Consider the following 19,872-nt stretch of genomic DNA (forward strand, 5'->3'; position numbering starts at 1 on the left):
ACATTAACTATTAATTTCATGAAATAATGAAAAAATCAAAGAACTTATCAAATTTATATAATTTTATATTTTTAGATGGTAAAAATAATTTTTAATATTTATTTTTATCAAATTAGTTTTGAATTTTCTAAAAAAACTTTCAGAGATTCAAATAATGGTGTTTGGGAAGTCTTGAACTTGGGTTTTTTTTCACAAAAAGATAAACTTTTTGCAAAACCAAAAAACACACATCTAAATAAAATATCACATCTAACTCCATAATTATTTCAATTTTTCTCTCACATATATCACATCTAACCACAAAAAAACCCAACTATCTTTTTAAACACAAAAAAAAATTTCTCCAATAATATCCTACAACTAAAAAAACCTACATAAAAACTCACTTCCCAAACACCCACTAAACATGTCTGTGTTTTTAATAACGAAATTTCATCACCCTGTATAAAACCAAACAAATCAAAATTTACCAGACAAGCATGTGCTAATCACTAATCACATTTATTTTTTAAAAATAAATTATTTATTTAAAAAATAATAATAAATGTGATTACATTAAGTAAATATAATTATCAGATTAATTTCAATTAATTTAATTTTTTATATGAATAACCTATATATATGTATGAGAGAATATAAAAATTAACAATCGATATTTTAATGTAAATTTCACTCTTTTGTATTGGTGTTATGTAGGTCCACTACCAATATAAAAGAAGTAAGGGTTTTCTAAAAATTTTTTTTTTTAAATTTTTTTAGAGGGGTGTATTGTGTGGTTGAGATTCAATAACAAGTCATATCAATTTTTTAATATTAAATCTTAACCATATAATACATCACTTTAAATTTTTTTTAAAAAAACCGCTCTAGAAGATTCCTGGTGATATAAAAAAGTCTTCCCCCTCCTTCAAATCTACGTGTTCATATTTTTAGTTCTCTTGTTTATACATCTTTCTTAACAATACATTTTAGAGAGAACCACCACCTCCACCACCACCACCACCGCCGCCGCCGCGCCCGCCGCCATGGAAATGCCAGAGCCAGCAGTAATAATAGTCGGAGCAGGGACATCCGGCCTCGCCACGGCCGCCTGCCTAAACCGCCTTTCGATCCCAAACATTGTTTTGGAAAGAGAAGATTGCTTTGCTTCCTTGTGGAAGAAAAAATCATATGATTGCCTCCACCTTCACTTAGCAAAGCAATACTGTGAGCTCCCTCACATGTCTTACCCCAAAAACTTCCCAACCTATGTATCCAAAAAACAGTTCATACAATACTTAGATGACTATGTTGCTCATTTCAACATTAGTCCTATGTACAACAGACCCGTTGTCTCCGCAGACTACGATGAAGTTTCACAGAAATGGAAAGTTAAGGTTAGAAACATGGTTTCCGACGAGGTCGAGGAATATTCAGGCAAGTTTATGGTGGTGGCGACGGGAGAGAATAGCGACGAGTTCATACCGGAGGTGGAAGGGTTGAGAAATTTCACAGGGGAGGTTATTCATTCCACACTGTATAAGTGTGGAGACAAGTACAGAGATAAAAGTGTTTTGGTTGTTGGGTCTGGGAATTCTGGTATGGAAATTGCTTTTGATTTGTCAAATTATGGTGCCAAGACCTCCATTGTTGTTCGAAGCCCTGTAAGAATTTTTAACTTATCCTTCAGTTCTACTTATGTTTACTTTTGGAGAAAAGTTAGAGGTGATGAAAATCTTTTTATGAAAATGATCATGAAATATTTATAATTTTTGAATTATTTTGATTAGTGTATGGTACTTTATTCTAAGTATAATTTAATAGTAATGCTAGGTATCATGAAAAGTCTTTCATGAAAATGGTCATAAAAGATTTGTGACCTTTGGATTACACTTACAATAAAGCACCACACACTAATCAAGGTAATCTAAAGGTCATAAATTTTTCATGATCCTTTTCATGACAAAATTTTCATGATCTCTAACATTTCTCATAATTTAAAGGTCATAAAGTTTTCATAATTATTTTCATGAAAGATTTTTCATGATACCTAATATTATTCTTACTTTTCATATCTCATATCTATGTTTGTTTTGGTTTTTGTGCGACTTGGCCTCATTTAGTAATTTTTTAGTTTTTTTTTTATTTTTTTTACTAAAATATGAGATAAAAAAATATATATTTAAAATGACTTTTTAATTTTTTAAGGAAAGATGTATAAAAAGTAGAGAGAAAATAGAATTATTGCCTTTTTGATATAGGTTATAGGTTTTTTGATTTTTTTAATAATTTTTTGACTTTTAAATTAGAACTATTATTTTTCAAACGAGACTTAGGCCAAGTTTGGGAAGACTGAATAAGTGCATTTTTTGTTTTTTTTAGACTAAAAAGTTGAGGTTGAAAATATGAATGTTTGAGTTAAATTTTTGAATTTTTATAGAAAAATGTGTAATAAAAAATTGTAAAAATTGATTTGTAGGAGAAAATTAGAATTGGGAGTTGTGCAGCCGTAATTGTTGACTTTTGGTGAATAGTGATAACTTTTTAACTTTTTGAGTAACTTTTTGGCTTTTTGACTTTTTGGGGTGTTCCCAAACTTGGCCTTAGTGTATTTGAAAAATGATTTTTTTTAGTGATTTTTTACTTTAAAAAACACATATGTTTATAAATAATTTTTTAATTTTGTAAGAAAAAATGTCAAAAATAAAATACAATAAATTTGTAATTTTTTTTTTTTTTGTATGAGTTGATTTTTTGATTTTTTTATATATTAAAATAGTCACTCACTAGATAAAAAGTCAAAGAATATTGGATATGTTTGGTTTGCATTTAGGAGATGAGTTTTAGAAAAAAATTTCTAAAAAAGTGTTTGGTTTGAGTTTTTCTCAAAAAATTTTCAAAATCACTTTCTCTCTCTTATACATCAATCAATCACTTTTTCTCTCTCTTCTCTCCTTCTCAATCACTTTTTCTCTCACACATATCTACTCAAATTCTCCCAAAATATCGAATCATCCCAAACTCTCAAAAAAAAAAACTCTCCCAAAATATACAACCAAACAAACCAAAAAAATTTCTAAACTCTCTCCCAAATTTTTTTTTCAAAAACAACTCTCCCAAACACAAACCAAACAATTACGTCTTGAATACTCTGTCTTTATTTTCTAAAACATTTGTAATTGCTGGATTGAGTGAGAATGTCATTACATAATCCAACGACTATAAGTTTTGAGATAAAATAGAAAAATAAAAATGAAAAAGAGATTTAAAAACAAAAAATCTTGTGTTTGAAAAAAAATATATTATAATTTTATCCAAAAAATTGTATATACTCTAGATTTAACATTTGTATAACAAAATTTAGATTCAACTCTTATATGAGTGATTTACATTTTGAATGAATTTAGACGATGTTATTTTTCTAAATAAAAGACTTTAAATATTTTTTCTCCATAATTAAAATTACTTTTAAAAAAGCGGTTGATAGGACAACGCTCATATGGTGAAGTCGGTTTTGAAAAAGTCAGCGTAATTTTCGCTTCTATATATGTGAAGGAGATTGCTTTTGGATTTCATAACTTACACGATACCTAGAAAAATAAAATAATATAATGGGAGTGTTTGGGAAGGAAAAAAAAAAAAGGGTTAATTTAGGTTAAAATTTATAAAAAGATAAAATAGGTTAAGAATAATGCTTGGGACCCCCTTTTGGGGGTCACCTCCTCACCCCCTTTTGCCACGTGGCGGGTGGTGATTGGGGGAGCAGGAAAAAAAAGAAAAAGAAAAAGAAAAAGTAACCAATGAGAGAGAGAGGGGGTCAAAGGGGGTGAGGGGAAAAGGGGGGATGAATCATTGTTGATAGGTTAAAATAGTTAATAAGACAAAATATTACATCAAACCTATAATCATTTCACTTTTTCTCTCACAAACATCACATCCAATCATAAAAAAATTCAATCATCTTTTCAAACACAAAAATTTTAACCTACTAAAATAACCAAAAACTAAAATAGCCTACTAAAATAGTAACTTTCCAAACCAAACCAATGACTTTTTTTTATTTATTAAATTTGTCACTTGCTAGATTAAAAGTCAAAGAATATTTTATTCCTAATACTCTGTCTCTATTTTCCAAAACACTTGTAATCGGGGGATTAAGAATCTTGTATATATGGTCAATTTGGCAACATGTTAAAAAAGTTAATTTTTTAACTTTTTAATTTTTTTATACAAAAAAAGGCACCAACAAACTAGTTTTTTTAGCCAAAAAGACATCAAAAAGTTAAAAAAATCCAAAAAATAGTTTTTTTTTTACCAACTTTTCAAAAATGCAATGGTTATGAATGTTTTGAGATTAAAAAAAAAGGAGAGATTTAAAAATAAAAAAATCTCGTGTCTCAAAAAAAATTATTCAGTATGCTTGATTTTAATTTTTTGAATTCAGTTTTTTAAAATTAATTTTTTGTTTTTCGTATTTTTAGAATTTTAATCATTTTTTTTTCTTTTTTAGATACACTTTACTTAGATGTGTATAAAAAGTAAAATATTTGTGAAAAAATATTTCAAAAAATTAATAAATACACAAAAATATGAAAAATATACTGAATTTTCGTATTTTTTATTTTTTATATTTTTGATATTTAGTGATTTAAAAAAAAATTCACAAAAATTATATTTTTTTAAGTATATTTATGTTAGGTGGGTCTAAAAATCAAAAAAAATTGCTTAAAATATTAAAAAAATTTAGTAAAAATAAAAAAAAATACGAAAAATAAAAAAGTAAAATTTTCTAAAAAATATTTTTAGAAAATTCAAACCAAGCAAAGTATTATAATTTACTTAAAAAATAATATACTCTAGATTCAACATTTGTATGGCAAGATGTAGATTCAACTCTTGTATGGTGTGATTTGCATTTTAAATGAATTAAGACCATGTTATTTTTCTAAATAAAAAACTTTAAATATTTTTTCTCAATACTTAAAATTACTTTTAAAAAAGAGTTTGTTATTGGACAAGACTCCTATAGTGGAATCGTCTAGAAAAAGTCAGTAATTTTAACTCCTATCCGAAAGAGATTGATGCTTTGTTTGGTTTGTATTTAAGAAATATGTTTTGAGATAAAAAGTACGAAAATTTGTTTGGTTTGATTTTTTTTTAAAAGATGTTTTAAAAAATTATTTTGAGAGAGAGTTTTGAAAAAAATGATTGATTTGATGTGTATGAGAGAGAGATTTGTTTGAAAAATTTATAAACCAAACAAGTTTTGAAAATTTTCTTTAGAAAAATTTGTTTGGTTTGATTAACTTTAAAAACTTATTTGTAGAGAATTTTTTTCAAATTTTTTTTCGAAACACAAACCAAATAAGGCCTGATTGTTTTTGGATTGCGTAACTTACACGATACCTAGAAAAATAAAACAATAATAATGTTTTGATTGATTAAAATATAAGTATGGATGTATGACTGACGATGGGAGTTTTGTTTGGATGGAGATGCAGCTTCATATAATCTCAAGGGAAATGGTATATTTTGGGTCACTATTGGTGAAATACATACGACTTTCAACCGTGGACTACTTGATGGTATTGCTAAGCAAGCTAAGGTATGGAGACCTAAGCAAGTACGGGATTCAAAGGCCTGAGGAGGGTCCCTTCACTGTGAAACTCAAGTATGGCAAATACCCAGTCATTGACGTTGGCACCTGTAACAAGATAAAGTCCCGCGAAATTCAGGTATGACAGAGAGAGAAAGTGAGAGACAATGCATTTGTTTGGTTTAGCTTTGAGAAAGGAGTTTTGGAAAAAAAATTTCAAAAAAATTGTTTGGTTTAAGATTTTTTTCAAAAAATTTTTAAAATTGCTTTGTCTCTCTTACATATCAATCAATTATTTTTTTGCACTCCTCTCTCGTTCTCAATCACTTTTACTCTCACACATATCTATTCAATTACAATAAAATATCAAATCATCCCAAACTCTCAAATTTCAAAATTATTTTTAAAATATACAACTAAACAAACTAAAAAAATTTCTAAACTCTCCCCTCAAAATCTTTTTTAAAAATCATTTTCTTAAAATCAAACCAAACACACCTATATTTTCAAAATGAAGAGTTTAGTCTTTGTGGGCCTACTTGGACCCGTCTTCATCATATCAACCATTCATCATGTAGGGGTGTTTAGCGTCGATTATAAGGGTGGTTATAGTTTATTTTAATTTGAGAAATTGTGTCAGATTGTTTGGTGTAATTTTTACTTATAATTTTTTAAGTAAAAATAGTTTAAATAAATTGAAAAAAACTAATTATTTAAAAGTTAAGGAAGGGTTACTTTTATTTAAAAGTTAGGGAAGGATTACTTCTGCTTACACCTTTCTGATTATTAGTTTTTAGCTTATAATAATCCACGCCAAACACCCTCATAAGATTTTTATCAAGAATAATTTTTTTGGGAAAGAAATTAAGTTAATTGAACATTAGCAATCACATGATCTAATTTTGAAATTATCAATATTTGATCAGTTTCACTTTTGCATTACTGATCTCCTGAAGGCACCATAGAGAGGGGTGTTTGGTGGGTTTTTTTGAGTAAATTTATGGCTTTTAGCTTTTAAAAATTTATTTTAAATTGGTTGGTTAAACTTATTTCAAATAGTTTCTGATTTTAACAACTTAATTTAAGTCAAAAAAATTGATTCTGCAAAAGTTGCTCACCCCTTATTTTTTATTATCAGTTTCTGTTGTGGAAATGTTAATTCACGATTATATTCTTAGACTTTTTTTTTTTTTTTTAAAAATAGAAAAAGACCCAAATGAACTATAAAATATTATTATTATTTTTTATGAGAAATGTAGACAAATAGTGAATAATAAAAAGTAAAAGTTAATTGAAAAAGATACTTCACAGCTTATTTAACAAATATTACTCAGCAACTTAAATCTATAATCTAACAGGTATACCAAATAGATTAACAATTTCTGATTAAGATTATAATTTATAATCTGTTTTAACAGTTACAATACAGTACCAAAATGGGTAATTTAGATCATGACACACTATAAACCTATTTTGTTCACATCATTTTTTAATTGAATAAAAATCAATCGTTCCATACATCAATAGTTACACAAAAATTCGTTTGACAATTGATTTTTTTTACCGTTGATATCCAAAAAAGATGACCTTTCGGATAAGGTTTGGTAGAAAAAGCTTTGGTACTATAAAAAAAATATAAATAAATACATAAAAGCTTTAAAAAATTGCAAAAACAGTAGAGATATATTTTTGTTCAGTGGTGCCAGAAGACTACTAATTTAGTGATTCTAAATTCATCACTAATAAGGTGACAAAGCAAAAAAAAAATAGACACAATACTGTAACAATAGATGAGACCCACTATCATATCATTAATATAACTCTAATTAGAACTCCTACTCATTTTCCTATTTTGTTATCTTCTCGGTGTTGTGTTGTGTTACGTGACAGCTTAGCAACCAGGGTGACTTGGTTTGCACAACACGCGGCACTTTAATTGACGCAAGAAGAAAACCAATATCCTTCCATCTGATTTTTGTCAAATTTTTAGCAACCAGGGCTACGTGGTTTGCTCTAATTCAATTCATTTATTACTTCATAATATCTTGTGATCGGTTAATAAATTTTAGTTTCGTTAAAAATATTAAGGGTATGAAAAAATTAAATTTTTTTTCCTACAAATTAAATTTAGTGAAATTAATATATACTAAATAAAATTATTTAGCATTGAGAAAGGAGTTTTGAAAAAAAAATTTCAAAAAAATTGTTTGGTTTGAGATTTTTCTCAATTTTTTTTTTAAAATTACTTTATCTCTCTTACATATCAATCAATCACTTTTTTTCTCTTCTCCCTCCTCTCTCGTTCTCAATCACTTTTTTTCTCTTCTTTCTCGTTCTGAATCACTTTTTCTCTAACACATATATATTTAATTACAACAAAATATCAAATCATTCCAAATTCTCAAACTTCAAAATTACTTTTAAAATATATAATTAAACAAATCAAAAAAAATTCTAAATTCTCTCTCAAAACTTTTTTTAAAAATCATTTTCTCACAATCAAACCAAACACACCCATATTTTCAAAATGAAGAGTTTAGTCTTTGTCGGCCTACTTGGACCCGTCTTCATCGTATCAACCATTTAATATTTATCATGTAGGAGTGTTTGACGTGGATTATAGGGGTGATTATAATTTATTTTAATTTGAGAATTTGTGTCAGATTATTTGATATAATTTTTGTTTATAATTTTTTAAGTAAAAATAATTTAAATAAGTTGAGAAAAATTAATTATTTAAAAATTAGGGAAGGGTTACTTCTGCTTACAACTTTCTGATTATTAATTTTTTACTTATAATAATCCACGCCAAACACCCTCATAAGATTTATCAAGAATAATTTTTTTTGAAAAAAAATTAAGTTAATTGAACATTAGCAATCACATGATCTAATTTTGAAATTATCAATATTTATGAGTTTCACTTTTACATTAATGATCTCCTGAACGCACCCTATAGTTCGGTGTTTGGTGGGATTTTTTTGAGCTGATTTATGATTTCTAGTTTTTAAAAAGTTATTTTGGACTGTTTTGTTAAATTTATTTCAAACAGTTTCTGATTCTAACAACTTATTTTAAGTCAAAAAAATTGATTCTGAGAAACTGCTCAGCTCTTACTTCTGATTATTAACTTCTGCTGTGAATATGTTAATTCACGATTATACTCTTAGATTTTTTTTATTTTTTACTTTTTTTAAAAATAGAAAAAGATCTAAATGGGCTATAAAATATTATTATTATTTTTTATGAGAAATGTAGACAAATAGTGAATAATAAAAAATAAAAATTAATTGAAAAAGTTACTTCACAGCTTATTTAACAAACATTACTCAGCAACTTAAATCTATAATTCAACAAGTATACTAAACAGATTAACAATTTTTAATTAAAATCATAATCTATAATCTATTTTAACAGTTACATCACAGCACCAAAATGGGTAATTTAGATAATGACACACTATAAATCTATTTTGTTCACATCATTTTTTAATTGAATAAAAATCAATCGTTCATACATCAATAGTTACACAAAAATTCGTTTAACAATTGATTTTTTTTTACCGTTGATATCCAAAAAAGATGACCTTTCGGATAAGGTTTGGAAGAAAAGCTTTGGTACTATAAAAAAAAATATAAATAAATAAATAAAAACTTTAAAAAATTCCAAAAACAATAGAGATATATTTTGTTCGGTGGTGCTAGAGATCACTAAAAATATAAATAAATAAATAAAAACTTTAAAAAATTCCAAAAACAATAGAGATATATTTTGTTCAGTGGTGCTAGAGATCACTAATTTAATAGTTCTAAATTCATCATTAGTGAAGTAGCAAAGCAAAAAAAAAAAAACAAACAAACAAACAAACACAATACATACTATCACTCACTGTCACAACATTAGTGTAACTCCCACTCATTTGCCTATTTTGTTATCTTCTCGGTGTTGTGTTGTGTTCTGTGACAGCTTAGGGTGTGTTTGGTAACATTTACGTTTCTGTGACAGCTTAGGGTGTGTTTGGTAACATTTACGTTTTCAGTTTTTATTTACAAAAATTTTATAAACTGGTTTCTGTTTATTTTTTGTTTATTTTTAGAAAAACATAAACTACAAACGCGTTTGGTAATTAATAAAATGTTTAAAAAATTTTAAAAATATAAAAAAGAAGGAGAAATAGCAAGTGGCGGTGGAAGACGGTGGTGGAAAGTGGCGACGGTGGGTGGTGGGTAGCTGGTGGTGATGGGTGGTGGTGGTGGTGGTGGTGGTGGTGGTAGCGGGTGATGGTGGCAGGTGGGTGGGTGGCGGATAGCAGGTGGTAGTGGTGGGTGGGTGGGTGACGGTGGCGGGTGGTAGCGAGTGGGTGGCGGGTGGTGGTGGCAGGTGGTGGTGGCAGGTGGGTGGCGGATGGCGGATGGCGGGTGGTGGTGGCAGGTGGGTGGCGGATGGTGGGTGGTGGCGGGTGAGTGGTGGGTGGTGATGGTGGGTTGGTGGGTGACGGTGGCAGGTAGTGGGTGGTGGTGGCAAGTGGGTGGTGAGTGGTGGGTGGCGGATGGCAGGTGGTGGGTAGTGATGGTGGGTCGGTGACGGTGGCGGGTGGCCGGTGGTAGCGAGTGGGTGGTGGTGGTGGGTGGGTGACGGTGACGGGTGGTAAGTGGTAGCGAGTGGGTGGTAGTGGTGGCGGTGGTGGGTGGTGAGTGGTAGGTGGTGGTGGTAGGTGGGTGGTGGTGGCGATTGGTGGTGGCGGGTGGGTGACAGGTAGCTGGTGGTGGTGGGTGGCTGGTGGTGGCAGGTGGGTGGTGAGTGGTGGTGGCAAGTAGGTGGCGTGCGGTGGATGGTAGTGGCGGATAGTAGGTGGTAGCGGGTGGATGGTAGGTGGGTGGTGGTTGGTGGTGGTGGTGGCGAGGGGATAGTAGGTGGTAGCGGGTGGATGGTAGGTGGGTGGTGGTTGGTGGTGGTGGTGGCGAGGGGTGGGTGGTGGCTGGTGGGTGGTGGTGGCGGAAGACGGTGGTGGAAAATGGCGGCGGGTGGTGGCTAGTGTTGGGTGGTAAAAAAAAAAAAACTCAAAACTCAAAACGGAAACACATTTTTTGTGTTTTCATTTTTTGGCCAAATTTATAAACTGAGACCACTGATTTATAAATCAAAAATTTTATCAAACAAGTTTTTATTTGAGTTTTTAAAATTTTTATAAATATAAATAGAAAATTGAAAACGTAAGTGTTACCAAATGACACCTTAGCAACCAGGGTTACTTGGTTTGCACAACACGTGGGACTTTAATTGACCCAAGAAGAAAACCAATATCCTTTCATCTGATTTTTATCAAGTTTTTAGCAACCGGGGTTACGTGGTTTGCTCTAATTCAATTCATTTATTACTTCATAATATCTTGTGATCGGTTAATAAATTTTAGTTTAGTTAAAAATATTATGTGTATGAAAAAATTAAAATTTTTTTCCTATAAATTAAATTTAGTGAAATTAATATATACTAAATAAAATTATTTATAAGAATATTTAGTTTTAACTAGGATTGTTTTGAAAAGTTAATTAAAAATTGACTTTTTAATTTTTTTTAAAAAAACGTGTTAAAAAATAAAAAGGTGATGTGATTCAAAATATGTTAAAAATTGATTTTTGACTTTTAACTAAGTTTCCAAATTGAGCCTAAATTTTATTTTTATAATTTATGATTGAGAGAATAGGAAATATGCTTTTATTAAAACACAAATGATAGGGATCTTTACTAAATTACTAATTTTTTTTACCAATTATAACATGAATGTGATCGAGTATGGAGCCAATGTATAAAAATTGATAAAAAATTATATGTCGTTTGGGAAGTGGGTTGGTTTGGCCTTGAATCCCACCATGAATGATTTGATGTTTTGGTCTTGGTGTTGTATTTTCTTTCTTTTTTTTATTGAGTGCCATGTCATTAGTGATCTTTTTAGAGCTCCAAAATTAGTAGTCTCTATCATTGTTGCTCCCTGGGCTAAAAAGCTTGATTTGTGAAGGATTTTTTTGACTTTTTTGATTTTTTTTGTGAGAGAAGAGTGTAATGATTATGAGTTGAATGTGATGTTTATTTTTTGTGACTAAAATAGCCTATTTTGTCTTTTGTGATTACAATAGCCAAAAAATCTCCAAATAGCTCTTCCCAAACAGACCATTAGTAGTCTTATTTTAGTTTGGAAAAATTACTGACATTTTTTTAAAATTTTTTTAGTTTTATCTATAAGATTTTAACAAAAAATGAGGAGTTTTCTTATATCGGGCCTAAAACAAGTACTGCATTTGCAACCCCTTGAGCCGGCCCTGATAAAAAAAAAAAAAAAATCACTTTGCTTGGTTCTATTTTTTGAAAAATACTTTTTAAAAAATTTTACTTTTTTATTTTTCTTATTTTTTTGTTTTTACTAATTTTTTTAATATTTTAAATAATTTTTTTTTTACTTTTTAGACATACCTAACATAAATATACCTAAAAAGTAAAAAAATTGTGAAAAAATCTTTTAAAAATTTACTAAATACCAAAAATACAAAAAAATATGAGAATTCAGTACATTTTTTGTATTTTCATGTATTTATTAATTTTTGAAAATATTTTTTCACATTTTTTTTACTTTTTAGATATATCTAAGTAAGGTGCATCTAAAAAAGTAAAAAAATATTTAAAATTTTAATAATATTCACTAAAAACAAAATAAATACGAAAATAAAAAAATTCAGTTTTTAAAAAACTCAATCCAAACACACTGATTAATTTTGACACTTCCTCACATATAGCCTACGTTTGGGATGTGGGTTAATTTTTTAATTTTTTAGCTATTAGGCATCATTTCGCATGCATTTGTTTTAGTTTAAAAGTCAAAATGTTATTAAAAAAATCAAAAAATCTATAACCTATACAAAAAAAATCAAATATTCACTTTTCTCTTTACTTTTTACTCATCTTTCATAAAAATTAAAAAATCATGATAAACCTACTGGTTTTTTTTTTACCTCATATTTTAGACAAAAAGGTAAAAAAATACCATAAAAGCATGTTTCCAAACAAGACTTATCTGGAATTAAAAAGGCTTCGTTTAAGATATTTTTTTTGGCTTTTTTCAACTCTTGTGAGACAAAAACTAAAATTATTATGGTTTGAATGTGACATTTTATCTTATTTATTTTTTAACCTATTTAATCTATGTATGATTATTTTAAATTAAAAATTTATGTCAAATATAGCCATTGTAACATTGGTTGGCTTGTGGGTGTTGTGTGTAAATAATACTGCAGGTGTTGCCAGCAATTACAAGTATAAAGGGGGATGAAGTGGTGTTTCAGAATGGCAAATCTCATCCCTTTGACGCCATTGTTTTCGCTACCGGCTTTACTAGATCTACCCACAAATGGCTTAAGGTCAAGTATATACATATACATATACATATACATAAATAGTTTGCTAGAACCGAAAATTATAGAATTAAACTCCGTTCAAAAAAATCATAGAGTTAAATTTAGGTAGCGTTTGGTTTGGTTTTTAAATTATAATTTAGATCAAAAAAATTTCAAAACTCATTATCAAATAAAATTTTTAAAACTTTATTTTTTAGAAAAAATTAAAAATTTCAATTTTTTTTGTTCTTTAAAATGATTTTTTATTTTTTATTTTTTCGAAAATTATTGTTTTTTTATTTTTTTTGAAAAAAGTATTTTTATTTTTGTCAAAAAGAATATTTTATTATTTTTTAAATATTGACAAAATAATTCGTTATGATTTAGATATATATGAATGATCTAAAAATCTTAAAATTTTAAAAAATAAAAATATTTTTAAATAAAAAGTAAAATTTTAAAATATTTTTTTAAAAAGCATATTAAAAAATAAATATTTACAATAAAAAAATATTTATCCTAAAAAATAAAAATAAGAAAATTTTCAAATATTTTCAAATAAAAATAATCCCAAAACAATTTCAAAATGTAACTCAAACTCTTTTTAAAAACTCATAATCAAACAAGTTTTCTTTTTTCAAAATTCATTTTAAAAACTGTAGGAGAGGGTTCAAGAAAAGAGTTGAAAGATTCGAAGATCTTCGAAGATCCTTGAAGAACAACTTCGTTTTCTCTAGAATATGATGAGAGGCTTAGATTCTTCAATAATCTCAACTTAGGAACACAACAATAAAGGAGATGATGGAGATAAGAGATTGGGTGAAGAAGAAGGCAAAATGGCTAGAGAATAGAATAATGGCAAGGCTCTCCCATTGATCTCCCACTTTCACTCTCAAGGTTGATAATGGAGAAGGGAAATTAGTTCTTTCCCAAGAGTTAAAAAAATCTCCAAAATCCATCCCTTGTAAAGCTATGGGTGGGTGCTATTTATAGGCACCTCATGATGTAGGATGGAGCCCATGTGCAAGGCACATGGGGGATATTCTCTCTAACCACCTTGTCCGAGGAGGTGACCTCTCCGAGGAGGTGACTTCTCCGAGGATGAGAAAACCCCGAAGAGGAGATCAATCCCTCGGCGAACCCTTCTTCTTAGCCACACCTAACCAATGATCCCCAATCATCCCAAAGGGTCAGGGGTAGTCCCAGAGGACGTCCTGCCGCAAAAATATTGCCGAGTCTCATGGACCCCCCGGGGTCGTGCCACCTCGACCCGGGTATAGGCTAGTTTAACCGAAGAGTGAATTTATCTCCACTCACCGTCCTCGGGATCGGGTCCTTTGTTCGAACTCCATTACGCCCATGGTTCTGGTGCGTAGATCCCGGAAAGCTCCGAGCCCGCAAGTGTTCTAGGACTCATTAACGGAGCGGCTTCTAGATTGCATCTGAATCCGTTCGAAGCCAAGTGCTTCGGATCTCTAGATTTGTAGGTCCGAATCCTTTCGAGTCCGAGTGCCTCGGATCTCTAGGCTTGTTCAACACCCTTTCGAGTCCGGGCCCGAGTAAGTCTCTAAGTCTCTAAGTTCGTGGATCCGAACCCCTTCGAGGCTTAGAGCGATTTAGCCCGTTTGATGGCGATAAATCTGGGCCCACCGATTCTTGGACTTGCAATAAATTCGGGCCCACTAATCTTGGACTATTGGGCCTAAATAATTTAGTGGGCTCAAATTAGCCCCTCTTACAAAAATTTATCTTTCAAAACTTAAAATTTATTTCGAAAATTAAACCAAATGCAGTCTTATTTTTTTTTATTATTATATAAGATACGAATTTATAAATAGCTGACATCACTCAAGTGAGAGGATCGTGTCCAGCCTTGTGATTGATTTCCGTGCATTTTCGTAAATTTACTCCTTTTTTGTTTTTCTTGGATCTGTTGAGTATTGAAGCTAATCATAAAATTCAACACAACTCATTTTATATAAGACCAGACATATTCAATATGTAAAATGTATTTACACAACTGGGTAAATTGTAGTTATGTTTGGCATAAATTTTTTTTTGACTATTTTACCTATTGAAAGATAAAATAAATTAAAAAATTAATAAGATAAAATATCACATCTAAATCATAATTATTTTATTAAAACGAAGCGTTTTAATTATAGGATAAAATAGTTAAAAAGCTAAAAAATCTACCAACATCCCAAACGAAGGCTGTGATGACACTATAATTTTTAAATATTTCATTCGTGAATTTACTCCTTTTGTATTTCTTCAATCAGTTGAGTATTGAAATTAATTATAGAATTCAACACAACTCACTTTTATATAAGACCAGACATATTCAATATGTAAAATGTATTCACACAACCGGATAAACTGTGATGGCACTGTAATTTTAATTTTTAAAAATATTTTTATGTATTTATTTTTTTTGTGAAACAGGGAGACAATTACTTGCTGAACAAAGATGGTCTTGCAAAGCCCAGTTTTCCTAACCACTGGAAGGGGCAAAATGGATTATATTGTTGCGGACTAGCAAGGAGAGGATTTTATGGAGCTGCAATGGAAGCCCAAAACATAGCCAATGATGTCAAGTCAGCTCTGTGATTTCCAACTAATTACATTCAACTTTGTAGCACCACATTTCTCAATACTGTTCTAGTAAATAGATGGGTGGAAGTCAACTCAGGTTACAGTTTGTTCAAGAATACAATATGAAAAAGTAAAAATGAGTGAGACTATTAAAAAGATGAGTATTAATAGTTTTAAAGTGGTGTGGGTCTTATATGATGGGATGTTTTGCTCTTGTGTTTTTTTTTTTTTTTTTTAAATTTTCATTTCATTAGTGATCAATTAATGCGCTCAAATTAGTAAGATGAATCATTATTATAAAAAAATTTATGATTCCCAAACTTTTGATACAGTTTGATGCGACTAATGTAGCAAAACTACTAAAAGAGGCTCAGATTTCGATCAATGATCCTGAATCCTAGATCTTTACCCTTCCTCAGATTTCCAAGACAACCTATACATGTAGGTAAGAAACTATTTTAACTCGTAAAATCAATACATTTACCAATTTTAAAAATCAAAGAGAGACATTCATGAGCGATTAGACTTGCACAAACATTAAAGAATCATATTGCAGTTCACTCGATGAGCAAAATAATGTGAAGTGAAACCAAAACTTACCTGGCATTAAATATAATAGGTGGAAGAAGGTATATAAAGAAAGAGTAATGATTCATCCTTTTTTTTTTTCACTCTTTTTGACCCCCTCTCTCTCTCATTGGTTACCTTTTTTTTTTCTTTTTCTTTTTTTTCCTGCTCCTCCAATCACCCCCTGCCACGTGGCAAAGGGGGCGAGGGGGTGACCCCCAAAAGGGGGTCCCAAGCATTATTCATAAAGAAAAATTTCTCACCCAATTATGTTGGACTATTTTAATATTTTTTATTTATTTATTTATATATTTTGGTTATGAATTTTTTCTGGTCTCGTTCATAAATCATATCTTATTTATGAATGGAGATTCATTATTTTGGTGACAATTTGTCTTGTTCATAAATGGAAATTAATTAGAATTCATGAACTTAGTAGTGAGTTAATATTTGGATACACTTTTCCTTTTCTCTAGGTTCATGGTCATTATTATTTTTTGGTGTTTTCCTCCCTGCCAATTTGTTCTATCCTTACTACATCGAACTTTTTGATCTCTGTTCTGACCAGCTCTTGGTATTTGGCCATTCTGTCATCCTTTGCTTCGTAGTCGCCAGAAATTTGGTTTACCACCAGTTGTGAGTCGCTGTAAATCATTAGTTCGGTGGCCTTCATGTAGTGTGCTGACTTGAGTCCTGTGAGAAGCGCCTCATACTCCGCTTCATTGTTGGATGCTGGGAAGCCAAGGTTGATTGCTTGCTCTACAACCAGGCCGTTTGGGGAGATGAGGACTATGCCAAGTCCTGCACCATGCCGGTTGGATGCTCCATCCACAAAGAGCTTCCACATCTCTCCAACGAATAACTTCCAGCAAGTGGAGGGGTCAGATGATGTCGTGGGGTCAAGGATGGTGTTTTCTTCAAGGTCCATGTTTGCTGTCTGCCTTTCGTCCTCTGATTGAACTGTTGGTGAGCCTTTGTTTATCTCTTCCTTGTTGTCCTTAGTATGGTCTGCCTTGGTGCTTGATTGACTACCCTCTACTAGGGGTTGCGCTATTCCGGCGTCAACTTCCGTCCCTAGTTCGGTTGTGTCAGTTAGGTCGACTGGGCAGATATGATGACTTTCAGGAGTAAACTCTGCGACGAAGTCTGCCAAAGATTGGGCTTTTATTGCGGTCTTGGGTTGGAACTTGATGTCGAATTGTCCCAACTCTACTGCCCACTTCAAAATTCGCCCACTAAAGTTCACCCTTTCAAACAGAGCTTTTAGTGGAAAGGCTGTGAGGACGACTATGGTGTGGGCATGAAAGTAGTGTGCCAATTTCCTGGAGGCCATCATTAAGGCTAATGCTAATTTTTCCAAGGGCAAGTACCTTGTTTCGGCTCCCAGCAATGTTTTGTTGACATAATAGATGGGCAGGTGTTGGATTCCTTCTGAACGCACCAATACTGTGCTAACTGCGTGCTGAGAGACTGCTAGGTACAAAAGAGTTCTTCACCAGGTACTGGAGTAACAAGTAGTGGTGGGGAAGACATGTACTCCTTCAAGCTTTCCAGAGCTTGGTCGCATTCTTCATCCCACTCAAACTTGGATTTTAAAGCTTGGAAGAATGGTCGTAGTCTGTTTGATGACCTGCTTATGAACCGGTTGAGCGCAGCCGCCATACTAGTGAGATGCTGCACTTCTTTGACTGAGTTTGGTCTCTCCAACTCCTGGATTGCTTTAATCTGAGAGGGGTCTGCTTCTATACCCCGGTTGGTCACAAGGAAGCCCAAGAATTTGCCGGATCCAACTCCGAATGCGCATTTGGACGCATTGAGGCGCAACTTATGTTTCTTCAAGCTCTGGAACATCTCGCCTAGGTCTTTAAGATGGTCATTCTCATCCTTGCTTTTGACCACCATGTCGTCGATGTAAGCCTCCATTGTTTTGCCTAACAATGGTTCGAACATCTTGGTGACCATCCGTTGGAATGTCGCCCCTGCGTTCTTTAGGCCAAAGGGCATGACCTTGTAGCAATATAATCCCCTTGGTGTTGTGAAGGATGTGACCTCCTGGTCTGGTTCATGCATGGCGATCTGGTGGTAGCCTCTGTATGCATCCAGAAAGCTAAGTCGGTTATGCCCTGCCGTTAGGTCCACCAGTTGATCTATCCTTGGTAGAGGAAAGCTATCTTTTGGGCACGCCTTGTTGACTGTTTTGTAGTCGACGCAGACACGCCATTTACCATTCTTTTTTGGCACTACGACTGTGTTGGAGATCCATCTTGGGTAGTGCACTTCTCTTATTGCTCCTGCCTCCAGCAGGTTGCCTACCTCTTCTGCCACTATTTCGGTGTGGTGGAGTGCCGATCTGCGTGTGCGTTGAATGACTGGTCTGGCGGATGGGTGGACATTGAGTTGGTGACTGATGAAGTTTGGATCAATGCCTGGCATGTCGTAGGGCATCCAGGCAAACACTTCGATGTTAGAGGTCAAGAATTCCAAGACCTCTAATCTCTCAGCGCTGGACAACGATGAGCTAAGCAAGAAGAACTTATCCAGGTTCTTCTCATCTATTTTAACCTCCACCAAGTCCTCTACCGCTTTCTGATCAGCCTCTTTACCGACGTCCGCGAATAGTTCATTACTTTCTGGTTCTTCCACCGAATGAACATATCCTTTGGCAGCGCGGCTGCCATTTACCGTGGCGAAACATTGCTTTGACATGATCTGATCTCCATAGACTTTTTCAATTATACCGGTGTCGTTGGGGAACCTCATTACTTGATGGTAAGATGACGCCACTGATCGCATGGCATGCAGCCATGTTCTGCCCAGGATGATGTTATAAGTGGAGGGGACCTTCAATACCCAGAACTCCACTTGTTTTGTTACGCTTCCTGCTCTGACTGGAAGGATTATTTTGCCGACGGGCCACTCTGGCATGGAGTTAAATCCAATTAGGGGAGAAACTGCAGGCGCCAAGTCTTTATCTTGTAGCTTCAGTTGCTTGAATGTGTCGTAGTACATGATCTCACATGAACTACCCTGGTCAATCAGAATCCCCTTGACGTCAAAATCCTTGACTCGGAGAGTGACGACCAGAGCGTCATTGTGAGGACAGTATATTCGATCCAAGTCCTTATCCGAAAAGGACATGACATTCGTTGCCTCTGTCTTTCCCTTCTTGATGGCAGGTTGGGCGCTTAGCACCTCTCTAAAGTGCTCAGCCTTCTTGATTGATCCCCTGAGCTCCCATACACGCTCAGGTTCAAAGACTCCATGTATTACATTGATAATGCTTTGAGGTGGGGTGTCGATCGGCATTCCGTTGGGGTTATTGTGATCCTGGGGGGCTGGTTGTGTCCCTCCTTCAATGTATTTATCCAAGTGGCCTGCTGCCACTAACTCTTCCAAGTGTTGTCTCAATGGTGTGCAATTCTCAGTGCGGTGCCCTTTTTCTTTGTGGAAGGTGCACCGTGATCTTTCGTCATAATCCTTCTGGGCTTCTCCTAGCTTGGCTGGCCACTTGACGAAAGGCTCATCTCTTATTTCGCTAAGAATCCGATATATCGGTTTCTTGAACACAGTGGTTATGGCAGTACGGATTCTCAACCATCTTTTATCAGGGTCTTCTCTGTTATCTCGTCTGCCACGTCCGTTTTTGTTCTGACGATCTACTGTATTGACCTTTGCTGAGGTCTTCTTTTCTGGTACTGCGGTTGCACTAGATTTTGCTTTGGCTCGTGCGCCATCCTCTTCTACCCTGAT

The 19,872-nt window shown here is 32.7% G+C and overlaps 1 protein-coding gene across 1 annotated transcript; it reads left to right on the forward strand.

The window, feature by feature from the left end:
* The first annotated feature begins 907 nt into the window (after nt 1-907).
* Nucleotides 908-15,733, forward strand: LOC114292009 (putative indole-3-pyruvate monooxygenase YUCCA10). Its single transcript, XM_082906634.1, has 4 exons — nt 908-1,643; nt 5,481-5,714; nt 12,862-12,984; nt 15,406-15,733. Exons 1-4 carry the CDS (start codon nt 1,026-1,028, stop codon nt 15,568-15,570), a joined length of 1,140 nt encoding a protein of 379 aa, XP_082762760.1. The 5' UTR covers nt 908-1,025; the 3' UTR covers nt 15,571-15,733.
* The last annotated feature ends 4,139 nt before the right edge of the window (nt 15,734-19,872 follow it).

This window comes from Camellia sinensis, chromosome 14 (genome assembly GCF_055761805.1).
Source record: "Camellia sinensis isolate YWXY chromosome 14, ASM5576180v1, whole genome shotgun sequence".
NCBI lineage: Eukaryota > Viridiplantae > Streptophyta > Magnoliopsida > Ericales > Theaceae > Camellia > Camellia sinensis.

Bases quoted from the DNA above. Each gene is read 5' to 3' on its own strand.
- LOC114292009 (XM_082906634.1), top strand. From the start codon at position 1,026: ATGGAAATGCCAGAGCCAGCAGTAATAATAGTCGGAGCAGGGACATCC. The intron at 1,644-5,480 runs GTAAGAATTTTT...ATGGAGATGCAG, and splicing joins CCATTGTTGTTCGAAGCCCT to CTTCATATAATCTCAAGGGA. The intron at 12,985-15,405 runs GTCAAGTATATA...TTTGTGAAACAG, and splicing joins CTACCCACAAATGGCTTAAG to GGAGACAATTACTTGCTGAA.